Here is a 13,173-nt window from a genome sequence, read left to right as displayed (position 1 = left end):
CTAGGGCTGGATCAGGGAAGGTACACAATGAGCTTGGAATTTCTTGTTATGCCAGAGAGTAAGCACATGCTCAGAGAATGACGGAAAGATGTCCAGAGGACAGAAAAGTCGCCATGAGGAAAGGCTTCTAATGGCCAAATCTGGGCATAAGGATAAAAAAAAAAAATGAGGGTAACAAATTTTAACCCACCTAACAGAACAGGAATTTGTGAGTGCATGAATGAATGTATGAATGATGTGTGAATGAATACACAAACAACCAGATAAAGAGGAGAAAGGGGCAGCTCTTTTTTCCTTTTAAACTTTTGTTTCTGTATTGGGGTATAGCTGATTAACAAACAATGTTGTGATAGTTTCAGGTGAAGAGCGAAGGGACTCAGCCATACATACACATGTGTCCATTCTCCCCACAAATTCCCCTCCCATCCAGGCTGCCACATAACGCTGAGCAGAGTTCCATGTGCTATTCAGCAGGTCCTTGTTAGTTATCCATTTAAAAAAAAAAATTTATTTATTTGGCTGCATTGGGCCTTAGTTGTGGCATGTGGGAGCTAGTTCCCAGACCAGGGATGGAACATGGGCCTCCTACATTAGGAGCATGGAGTCTTAGCCACTGGACCACCAGGGAAGTCCCTACCCATTTTAAATATAGCAGTGTGTACACATCCATCCCAAATTCCATAACTATCCCTTTCCCCTGTCCTTGTGCCCCGGTAGCCATAGGTTTGTTCCCTAGGTCTGTGAGAGAGGGCAGCTCTTTCTGATACCAAGCACCAGGTAATAAATGAGGCAGGAATGATAAAATTGGAAAATTGCTGTTCAGCAAACATTCTAAAAGTAATGGGTTCACCAATCAAAAAATGGGCAGAAGACCTAAACAGACATTTTTCCAAAGAAGACATACAGATGGCTAATAAACACATGAAAAGATGCTCAACGTCACTCATTATTAGAGAAATGCAAATCAAAACTACAATGGACATCACTTCACACTGGTCAGAATGGCCATCATCAAAAATCTATGAACAATAAATGCTGGAGACGGTGTAGAGAAAAGGGAAAACTCTTGCACTGTTGGTGGGAATGTAAATTGATACAGCCACTATGGAAGACAGTATGGAGATTCCTTAAAAAATTGGGAATAAAAATACCATATAACCCAGCAATCCTACTACTAGGCATATACCCTGAGGAAACCAAAAGTGAAAAAGACACATGTACCTCTATGTTCATTGCAGCAATATTTACAACAGCTAGGACACGGAAGTAACTTAGATGTCCATCGACAGATGAATGGATAAAGAAGCTGTGGTACGTATATACAATGGAATATTACTCAGCCATAAAAGGGAATGCATTTTAAGTCATTTCTGATGAGGTGGATGAACCTAGAGCCTATTATTTAGAGTGAAGTAAGTCAGAAAAATAAACATCATATATTAATGCATATACACGGAATCTAGAAAGATGGCACTGATGAACCTATTTGCAGGATGGCAGTGGAGATGTGACAGGAGGGGGAGGAGCAGGTGGAACAAATAGAGATGCAGAGAGCAGCATGGAAACATACACCCTATCATATGTAAAATAGCCAGTGGGAATTTGCTGTATCACTTGGGGAACTCAAACTGGGGCTCTATGACAATCTAGAGGGGTGGGATGGAGTGGGAGGTGGGAGAGAGGTTCAAGAAGCAGGGGACGTATGTATACCTATGGCTGATTCATGCTGATGTATGGCAGAAACCCACATAATAGTGTAAAGCAATTATCCCTTGATTAAAAATAAATATTTTTTAAAAAGTAACAGGCTCAGGCAAGAATCACCAACAGATGCCAAAAATGAGAAACAGGCTATTGACATAGCCTCAACACAATGTGTCATAAAATACTGGGTTGGCCAAAAGTTCATCTGGGTTTTCCAGACACTCTTCCTGAAAAATCCAAAGGTACCGTTTGTCCAGCCCCAATTGATTACAACTGGGAAAACAGTAACTTCACAGAAGAGAAACCTGGCCAGTGGGAGTGGAGAATTCATGCACAGAATTTAGGCTGACCTGGGTCCGAACTCCTTGGGGAGTTGTGTGGGCCTGGGCAAGTTACTTCACTTTCCAAGGCTCAGATTCCTATAGGGATTTCTGTAAGGATTCAAAATAACATGCTGCATCTATAGGTGTTCAGCAGAACATTGTTCTGAAAATGAAAGGAGGGAAGCTACCTAAGAGCCCATCAGTTGGGGATGTGGGTTAAATAAAAATGCCTCCACAGCCGTGAGGAAAGAACGTGCTTCTATTTACAAGAGCCAAGACGTGGAGACAATCTAGATGTCCATCAGCAGAGGAATGGATAAAGAGGATGTGGTGCATATAAACACACTGGAATACTACTCAGCTGTAAAAAAGAAGAAATGCCATTTGCAGCAACATGGATGAGCCTAGAGATTACCATACTAAGTGAAGTAAGTTAGAGAAAGACCAACACCATATGATATCACTTACATGTGGAAACTAAAATATAGCACAAACGAACTTATCTACAAAATACAAATAGACTCATAGACATAGACAGCAGGCTTATGGTTGCCAAGGGGGAAGAGGCTGGGGGAGGGATGGACTGGGAGTTTGGGATTAGCAGAGGCAATCTATTATACTGACATATAAAATGGATTAGGAACAAGGTCCTACTGCAGAGCATAAGAAACTATTCAATATTCTGTAATAAACCATAATGGAATGAAAAAGAATATATATACGTATAACTGAGTTGCTTTACTGTACAGAAGAAATTCACACAACACTGTAAATCAACTGCACTTCAATAAAATTGAAGAAAAAGAAAAGAGGACTTCCCTGGTGGTTCAGTGGCTGAGAATCTGCCTGCTAATGTAGGGGACACAGGTTCGATCCCTGGTCCAGGAAGATTCCACATACCATGGAGCAATTAAGCCCATGAGCTGCAACTACTGAGCCCATGTGCTCTAGAGCCTGTGCTCTGCAACAAGAGAAGACACTGCAAGAAGTCTGTGCACCACAACAAAGAGTAGCCCCCACTTGCCGCAACTAGAGAAAGCCTGTGCGCAGCAACGAAGATCCAGCGCAGTCAAAAATTAAAAAAAAAAAAAATGAAATAAGAAAAGAACATGTTTGATCAGGATGCACTGTGGGGAAGTGTGAAGGGCGGCGGAGTTTCCCATTGTGTGTGCAGTAAGACCTTATGTATGTATAAAAAAATAAATAAAAAGACACTTATGTTGTATATAAATAATAATTACTGTGTGATCAGAAGCTGCCTGAATACTTCACACACAGTGAATCATTCCACTCCACAACAGAGCTCCGAGGCAGGTACACTTGACCCCACTGGACGGAAGAAAACTCAGAGGCAAGGGAGAATTAAGAAATTGGCTTAGAGTCTTCCGTTGGCAGGTGCCAAAGCTGGACTTTGCCTCCAGGTGGCTGGTGCTGTGGACGCCAGTGTTCCTAATCACAGCCTCTCTAGAACTGCAAAGAAAGGAGGCCGGGACCGCCCAAATCAATGGCGATCTGATTACTGCAAACTGATTAGTTGCAAAGGGCAACTAATCCCTCCACCTCCCCATCAAGGAGTAAAGAAAAGAAGTGAGGGAGTGAAGGAGGAATTTCAGACTCTGCAAACTTACTCTGGTTTATGAGGAAAATAAAAAAATCAAACCATAAAACTAAGACAAGTTTGAAAAGGGAAAAGGACAAAGAAGTGGGGTGGGGGGGAGGATAAAGAAAAAATAATGTAGTGTTCCTGGTTCATAAAAGACAGTAGAACACTAACATTAGCCTAATTCAATGGTCAGTGAAGGCAAAACTCAGTCAAATTTCAACATGCTGGCACTTGGGGAAGGGAGGAATGGGCAGCCCAGTGGGGGGATTTCTGACACTGGAGATGCCGTGCCGCTGAATGAGACTAGCAACCTACAGAATCCCCCAGGTCAGAGGAGGGAGGCCATCCTCCAGGGCGTGCGTGAAATGTGGCCTATGTAAAAAAATTAAAATGAGAATGGGTAGCTTGCCTTCAAATCTCAGTTCTCCAAGTCCCTGCCACCTCCTCCAGGAAGTCTCCCCGGATTGCACCCCGATGGCAGCAGCAGCAGCAGCCCCACAGGCTACAGGCACACACAGGCTGTGTCTAACTCCATTCTTACACATGCTGCTTTCCTTCATGGGGCTTATCTCAGCTTGTAATTATATATTCACTAGTATAATTTCTGTCTTACCCACCAGACTATAAGCTCCCCTGGGAAGGACAAGTGTTTAACTCACTAAAAGGATCTGGCCTCAGGAGGATGGATGTCACAGGGATGGAGAAAGAGTGGTTCTCACTCTCAGGGAACATCAGAACCACCAGAGAACTGGTTGCGACTCAGACCTCAGATTCCTGGGCCCCAGACCGCGTTTGGGGAAGAGCTATTCTAAAGCAGCCACAGAAGTATGTGAAGGGCAGAAGAAGGCTGTGCGGAGCCTGAAAAGGAGAAAAACAAATGGCAAGAACATCTGGCATCTCCGACTACGGACCTCACACAAGGATGCCCCAGGAGGCTGGCCATGCTGCCTGCAATGCCCTGCTGGCACTGACCTGAAATTCTTAAACCATTTTTCAAGAAGGGGCCCCACATTTTCATTTTGCAATTTATGTAGCCAGTCTGGCTCCTGAGCATCTCGCTGCATACTCCACCCGAGCTCAGAGAGCAACGGGACGGGGATGATTCCTAATAAAAACCGTTGCCGCTGTTTGAGCTAGGCACTGTGCCGAGTCTTCCTTACATTCCCTCGTTTATTCTTGTCTTACAACTATATTCACCCAGGGAAAGCACACTTGCATTAGCACCTACATGAGGAACCCCGAAACCTCTAAGGGCACATACCTGCTTTTAGAGACAGATATTCGGATGTGCAGAGACAGAGAACATGCCCAAACTCACACAGCCAGGGCGATGGAACCCAGGGTGGGTTCCGGCTCTGGGCTCCTGGCCCCAACCCCTGCCTAAACCAAGATCTCCTGGTTAGGTGCGGTCTTTCAGGCCAACACTCTTTCCCCTGACCCACAAGTTCCACCAGACTCAGTCTCACTGGAGAGGCACAGACAGAAGGATTCGGAGATGTACCTGGGGTGATCCTGGGTGTTAGCTGTAAACCTACCGGACCCAGTTAGCACAGTAGCCTGGGTTCAGTGGTTTGAACTATAAAGAATAATTATGGGTAGGGCCTGACTTTATTCCGGAGGTTTCAAGTTGCTCTCACCCTGGGAACTCCAGAATCATGAATTTGAAGCACATCTTCCTTGGTAAGTACTTGAGTTTCAAGTCGCATCAGACACGTGCTCTGCTGGGCTCCACTCCCCACCCACGAGAAGTCACAGGGAAGACGGCTCAGCCAGAAGGACACAGTCCTCTCCAGGGGTTTGGGGCAGACAGGTAGGGCTGACAAACACGGCTTTAAGAGTGTCCGTACTCTGAGGGTGAACTTATGGTTGCCAGGGGAGATGTATGGGGGAAGGGACAGTGAGGGAGTTTGGGATGGACATGTACACACTGCTATATTCAAAATGGGCAACCAACAAGGACCTACCACACAGCACACGGAACTCTGCTCAATGCTGTGGCAGCCCGGGAGAGAGGGGCGTTGTGGGCAGAGTGGATGCATGTGTATGTACGGCTGAGTTCCTTTGCTGTCCGCCTGTAACATCGCAACACTGTTAACCAGCTATGCCTCAACACAAAATAAAAAGCTTAATTTTAAAAAAAAGAGTGATTGAGACCTCCACAAAGGTTACCTATCTGCCCCTCCCCGTGGCCCACAGAAGCCCATCCCCCCCACAACAAATACCCTCCCAGATATTTTCTACAAGGAACTCATATTACGGGCAGAATTGTCTTCCGCCCAAACCCACATGCTGATGTCCTAACCCCAGCACCTCAGGCTGTGACTGTCTGGAGACAGGGCTTTCCAAGAGGTGATTAAATTAAAATGAGGCTATTAGAATGGGTCTGAATCCAACACGACTGGTGTCCTTGTAGGAAGTAAAGATTAGGACACGGAGGCATGACCATGTGAGGGCATGGTGGAAGATGGCCGGCTGCAAGCCTGCTAGCCACCCCACCCTTAGGAGCTTGAGGAATCCAGGGTCCTTTACCCTTAACAATAAGGCTCAAGACACTAGGTCTGGGGCAGGGTTTCCAACAGCATCATCAGACATGTTCTCAAAAGCCTGCAAGTTTTCGAAGATCTTACAGACTTTGAATATGTTTTAATAACTAGCCTAATATGATACAGCATAAAGACCTTCTGGGTGGCTGGTTTATAACAAAGAGCTATCATATGACCCTAGTGTCACACCCGCATCCAGGACAATAATCACACGGCACGCTGAAGGGATGCAGGCTTCTCAGAAGCCCAGAGAGAACTTGGCGGGAGCATGGAGCCATTGCATGGCATGCGGTGATGTCGGCGTATCAACTTCAGGAAGTCTGACCCGCAAAGGGGGTAACCAGGCTGCCAGGGAGGCCGTCTGCAAGCCCAGTCTCTGCCCGTGGCTACCTGCCACGGGCGATGAGCAGTGAGCACGCTCGTCAACACACGGTGAAGAAACACCGCTTCCATAAGGCCTGGCACTCATCTTACCTTCAAGTGACCCAGCCAGTTCTACGATGATTACGTGACGGGCAGGTTGTCCTGATCTAGCAGACACAGTCTCAGTCTGCGTAAATGCCATTTTATACACATATGGGTAATTAAACATTTCCAGCATAAGCTTTATCAAAATCAAAATTCAAAAGAGTCTGAGGATTGGACCTCAAGGCCTTCCCTGGTGGTTAAGAATCCACCGTGCAGCTCCAGGGACACCGCTCTGACCCCGGTCCAGGAAGATGCCACATGCCGCAGACAACTAAGCACGTGTGCTACAGCTTCCGGGTCCAAGCGCCTAGAGCCTATGCTCCACGATGGGAGGAGCCCCGCGACAGGAAGCCTGCACGCCGCAACTAGAGAGGAGCCCCCGCTTGCCGCAACTAGAGAAAAGCCTGTATGGAGCAACCAAGACCCAACACAGCCAGAAAAAAAAAAAAAAAAAAGACCGGACTCAAGACTAATAAAAACACTAACAAAAACACACAGCTGTGGAGCAGACTTCGTACCAGGCGTGGTTCTGTTTAGCGAGTGATCTCATTTAAGAGATGATTTCTTTCTACCAGTGTGGCAGGTAGCCTCTAGGTACCTCCATCACCCGGTCTCCCTTTATTCACACCCTGGTGTCATCCCCTTCCTTTTGAGAACCAGCTCGACCTAGACTCCTTCCAGGCAACAGAACATGCTAGAAGTGAGCAGACGCCCGAGTAATCAGGGCCAGAGGCCCACCAGCAGCCCCAGGCAGGAATCCCTCCCCTTTATTCCCTGAGAGCTTTCAGACGAGACCACAGCCCTGGGGAGAGATGGACAGCAACCTCACGAGAGACCTGGAGCCGAAAAAACCCAGGAAAACCACCCCTAGACCTGTGACTCAAAGAAACTGGGAGAGAAAGTAATTTTCAGCTGCCATGCTTGGGAGTAATGTGTTATGCAGCAATCGACAAAACGAATACAACCACTCCACATCACTGGTTACAACGCCACCAGTCAGGTCAAAACACAGTTGCTACATGCGTACTTCATAATCTTATTATAAATGTAGTTTTCATAATAAGCATGTGACTATGTTTATTGCCAATTTTAGTTTTATACTTATTTAAGTCACATTTTGGTATGAAGGGCTTCCCAGGGCTCAGAAGTAAAGAATCTGCCTGCTAGTGCAGGAGACATGGGTTCAATCTCTGGGTTGGTAAGATCCCCTGGAGGAGGAAAATGGCAACCCACTCTAGTATTCTTGCCTGGGAAATCTGATGGACAGAGCAGCCTGGTGGGCTACAGTCCATGGGGGTCGCAAATAGTCGGGCATGACTAATGTAAGATAACACTGGGGGGAGCTTCCCTGGTGGTCCAGTGGCTAAGACTCCATGCTCCCCAAGCGAGGGGCCTGGGTTTGATCCCTGGTCAGGGGACTAGATCCCACATACCACAACTAAAGATCCCATATGCCATAACCGAGACCAGTCAGATAAATAATAAATACTTAAAAGACAACCCTGGGTGCTTCCAATACATTTCTTTAAGATGACATATATTGCTAAATTTTGAGAAACACCAAAGAGCTCTGTGGGTGCCTCTGTGCGTGTGTGTGTGCGTGTGCGTGTAAGCCTCAGAACTCCTCTTCCTGCAACCCAAGTGTGATCTCTTAAAAACTCAAATGTGACTGTGTCTGTTCTGTTCACTGCATGCCTCATGTTTGGCACATCTGCGAATAAATGAATGACTGTCCTGCCCCAGTGTAAAACCTTTCCACGATTCCCTGTTGCTCTATGGAGGAAGCCCAAATTCTTCACAAGGCCGAGAGCCTCTGTGGGGTCCACTTCTGCAGCCTCATCCTCTCCCACTAAGCCTTGCACCTCACTCCCTTCTGCCTAGAACTCTCCATCAACTCTGCCCTTTCCACATCTCCTGGTCTTTGCCGTGCCCATGAATCTCTTAAACATCCCTTCTCATTAAACAGTCAGCTGTGATCTGTAGTTTGGGACCCATCTCAGGACAGGGTACCACGAGGGCAGGGAGTGTATGCATCCTTTCCTCCACTCCATCCCTGGCGTGCAGCACCAGCCTGACACAGGGCAGGTGCTTGGTGAATCTGGGCTGAATGAATGACCAAGACACAGGTCGGCTGGGACCTAGTCTTCACCCCGCAGAGCCCCAGGGAGATGAATCAGTTCACCAACCAGCAAGGCAGTGCGGGACGGAGTGCCAGCCTCAGTTGAGAGGTGGGAGCCCTGAGGGCCAAAGATAACTTTCTGAGTTGGCACCGAGTCATCCAGGAAGCAGGAATTTCTGGTCCAACATTTTCCTTAGCCAAGGTTCTGATGGGCAGAGAAAGCTTCTTCCCAGTAATGAAAGCAGGTCTCCCAAATGTTTTCCTTTTCCTGATGCTGGAAATGCAGCAAGAATAAACCATCTCCAGAGCCATAAGGACTGTGCTGACTCAGCCTTGGATGCTCCTGACCCTGGGTCCTCCTCCCTTGACCCCGGTCTCAACCACCTGTCCCCTGCCCAGTCACTCCAGTTTTTTTTATTCTCCTTCTTACTGGAAACTGGTGGATTTCTCTGTTGATGGTCAGTCTCCGCCATGAACTTTGTTTTGGACACAGCTGTATCCTTACCACCTGGCCAATCTGAGAGCTTCCAGAGCCTCATCTATCACGTGCATGCAATTAACACAACTCAGAGGTGAAGAGACACAACAGGGTCTCAATAATAATTAGTATTATAACTGGGGTGACTTGGGAAAGTGGAGGAGAGGTTCAGAGCCTGCCCAGGACACCACCTACAACAAGTGCTCATGAAGGAGAGTTAGCACTATTGCGGAAATGATCACAGTAAGCAAACTTTGCTTCTTTTTCAAAGTGATGGACATAAGTGTGAGAGCAAAGACTGTGAGCTGAGCTGGCAGGAAACAGGTGACCTGGCCAGCTGGCCACCTCCCTCATCACACTCCTCATTTACTTTTTTTATAATTTCCTGGGTTTGATGAGCTGCCTTTAGAGACAGGATACCTGGTTTCTCAGCCAGCCTTCGCAGCTGGCTGCCTGGGTTTCCTGTCTCACCGCCCCTCCGCTGCCAAGTCGTCATACATGCTTCGGGGTGCTGTTGAGAACATGTCAGGGAGGTGAGTGCCCCTCCACCCCCGAACACCTACAGACAGGTTGAAGACCCGTCCCACTTTTAAGGGCCCCTCTGCAAAGCTCTGGGGGCATGAAGCCCATCTTGGTTCAGAGATCAAATTCTCCCTAGCGTCTCTATTCAGGATACATCATCCCCATACCTGGCACACGTAAGTGTTAGTGTTAGTCGCTCAGTTTTGTCTGACTCTTTGCGACCTCATGGACTGTAGCCCACCAGGCTCCTCTGCCCATGGAATTCTCCAGGCAAGAATACTGGAGTGGGTAGCCATTCCCTTCTCCAGGGGATCTTACTGACCCAGGGGTCTAACGCAGGTCTCCTGCATTGCAGGCATATTCTTTATCACTGGAGCCACCAGAGACGCCCCAGGTACTTGGCAAACGGAGACATCCCATAGAATCTGGCTGTAACCAATGACATCGGGAGTGCTTGAAAAATAAATACCCAGCTAGACGCAAAAGTCAAAGATGAAAAAGAAAAATAGAAAAAGTAACATAGAACAGGCAACCAGGCTGGCAAATTAACTTCAAATTCCTTCAACAGAATGAGTTACACAGCATAGAGGGAGAGAAATGGATTTCAGTGAAATGACTGGACTTTGTATCCAATCCATGGTTTACATACACCTCACATACAAAACCAGAGATTATTTGAGAACTGCCAGCTACACAGCCCTGTGGTCTCCCATCCTAGCCCCAGAATTCCCATGCTAGTGTCCATCTGCAAAACACTATTTCAAGAAAATACACACAACTATTTAAGACCCATACAACCAAAACGTTTTGACCATTGTCAAGATTTTCCAACAGCTCTCATTCATTAAAAAGTCAATTTAACTTTGAGGTTTCCCTTCAGCCGTCAAAAGGCCATGAGCACCTGCAGAGGACCGCTTCAGGAATTTTATTTTTGAACGACTGACTTACACTTTAAAAAGTGAAGAGACCCAGAGATGCTTCTGCAGAAATACCACATTCTCTACTCTTGGTATCATGCGGTGAGTTCCGCTTACAAGCTGAGGAGAAAGTTGGTGACCCCTTGACCCCGCTGCCTCTCTGGGTCCTCCACGTGGATGGGCTTTTGGGGACAGGAGTGTCAGCCTGTACACTGGAAAAACTCTCCTGGCCCTAGAATCCTGTTGGTTTATCCTAGAGGGTCCTCTGGAGGCTGCAAAGCTAGCACACAAATCTGAGCGGTTTTTGCGAAAGTGGCCTTGGAGATGCGGGAAGCAGAACTGAAAGGCGTGGCCACTCTTACTCTGATTTCCACCATTACTGCTACTATTTATGCTCAAACATTTGCACAACACTTTTTGTCATCAATGCCCCCCACCCCACACCCTCCCGCCCCATTCAAGTAACTTAAAAAATTCCGATAGCAGTCTAGATTGGGGGACCTGGGAATTTAAATTCTCTGGAGTCGGATAAACCTAGGTTAGGTCCCCTGCTCGGTCATTGCTAGCCGTGTGCCCCTTATCGGACATATTTACTCTGTTTCGGCCTCAGTCTCGCATCTGCAAAATGGGCTGGCATGGGAGAGTTAAAAAGCTTAAAAGGCGAACGCTGGGCCCAGAGCAGAAATGCGAGCTGGCGTTGTTAAGAAGACGCCTTCTTTCTAGAACCAGGAGGAGGCGGGCGAGCTGGGGGAGCGCAGCCCGCGGTGCGCGGACGGGGTCGTGGGATGGGACGGGGTGGGGGTCAGGTGGCACGCCCCGCGTCCGGGCGCCCGGACTCACCAAGGTTTCCAACTCGCCCTTCGCCAGCAGCTCGTACTTGGGGCTCGAGCCCCAGAAGGCGAGCTTCTGCAGCAACTTGGAGAAGCGTCCTTCGAACATAGTGAGCGGGTGCAGGCCCCTCGCCCAGCTTCCCGTCCCGCCGGCGGTCGCCTGTGCTTGCGTCCCTCGGTCCCTGGCGTGGCCGGGGCTGGCTGCGCGCGCCCAAGCCTCCCGGGCCAGGCCCAGGTTACCAGGTAGCCGCCTACCTGCCTGCCGCAGGTGAGGCCCCGCCCCCGGGGCGGAGCTGCGCACAGGGAGGCCGTCGGCGCACCTGGCCCCGCCCCTCCCGGACTTTCCCGCCCTTGAGGGGCCGCGGCGGCCCGGAAGGCCCGGGGGCTGCAGAGGCACCTCAAAGCTTGGGCTGTTTCCCAAACTTGCCCAATCGTGAGATGCAGCTGGAGCCGGGGGGTTGGGGTGGAGATGGGCGATAAACCAGACCCCTCCCTACCCTGAGTCACTGAGCGGGCCGGGAAGCTGAACTTTACCGAGCACCCAGGTGACTCTCCTGGGGAGCCACGTGAGGTCAGCTAAGATGCTGGGAGCACGTTTAATGTGAGCTGAGGCTCCAATAGCTGCTGGGAGGCTCGGCAGCGGCCACGTGGCCTCTGTGAACGCGATTGCCAGTTTGTTATTGCAGGAGAAGACAGCTTAAGACCTCCCCTCCAGGAAGGGCCCTGGGAGGGAACCCCATGAGCTGGACAGCTTGAGGAGCTGCTGCCTTTGGGCTACACCTGATGCTGCATGGTCTATGAACTCTTTATTCTCATTTGCAGAGCGGGCGCCTGTGTTTGCTAATCGTGGGACCTGGAGCAGGTTTCTTAAACGTTCACAGTATCAGTTTACTCATCTGTAAAACGGCCACCATGATGGCACCTCCTTCATAGTGAAATTGAGAGGAAATCTGGACCGTCTTACATGGGAAGAGCTCAGGGCAGGGCTTGGCATAATGTATTGGGTATGGGGATGGCATATTCACTCTCATCACTGGGCTCACATGGCTCCCAAAGCTTGTGGGTGAATGTGCAGTGTAGACGGTTTTCAGCCTCCAAGAGGATATACTGAGATGTGTAAGGGCTTCGGCTTCATACAGCACGGGAATCCAGAACAAGACCCACTGCTTAGTAGGGAGGAGGCTGGGCTGCTATTCTGTGCCTCAGTTTTCTTATCTGTCAAGTGGGGTTACCTAAGGACTGTAGGGCAGGGCACATGTATTTGTCCATTAAATTGTGCTGCCTCTTCGGAGCAAATGTTTGCCACTTACCCCAGCTGCTCCCCAAGGGGTGGCCACGTCAGCCCCACTCAACCCAGTGGGTTCTAGAAGCCGTTCTTGTTTCTCCCGCCTCTTCCCCTCTTTGCAGAAACGACGCTGCCCGCTTCCATCAATTTCAGCAAAGGCCCAGAAGTGACGGGAAAAGCAAGACTCTGGTGTGAGTCAGATTTTAATCCCAGGCCTGTTCCTAGCCGATGGGTGACCTTGGGCAATTCTTATCACCTTTTTGCACCTCAGTTTACTCACCCACAAAATGGGGGTGACACCACCTATCTGAGTCAGGGTCTGGTGCCTCCAACTGAGTGCTTTGGGGAAAGTTTGATAAACAGATTATTTGTGAGCAGGGG

General features: G+C 48.7%; 1 protein-coding gene across 2 annotated transcripts in view; it reads right to left on the bottom strand.

Annotated features, from left to right (window-relative positions):
- ATP2C2 (ATPase secretory pathway Ca2+ transporting 2) overlaps positions 1-11,844 on the bottom strand; it is a 74,852-nt gene extending 63,008 nt beyond the window's left edge. For both annotated transcript variants that reach the window (XM_061138302.1, XM_061138303.1), the window contains exon 1: positions 11,518-11,844. In XM_061138302.1, the coding sequence (XP_060994285.1) occupies positions 11,518-11,616 (99 nt within the window). In that variant the 5' untranslated portion in view covers positions 11,617-11,844. The remainder of the gene's footprint in view (positions 1-11,517) is intronic.
- Between the last annotated feature and the right edge of the window lie 1,329 nt (positions 11,845-13,173).

The sequence above is a fragment of the Dama dama genome, chromosome 4 (assembly GCF_033118175.1).
Source record: "Dama dama isolate Ldn47 chromosome 4, ASM3311817v1, whole genome shotgun sequence".
Lineage (NCBI taxonomy): Eukaryota > Metazoa > Chordata > Mammalia > Artiodactyla > Cervidae > Dama > Dama dama.
This window is presented reverse-complemented; position numbering and strand designations above follow the sequence as displayed.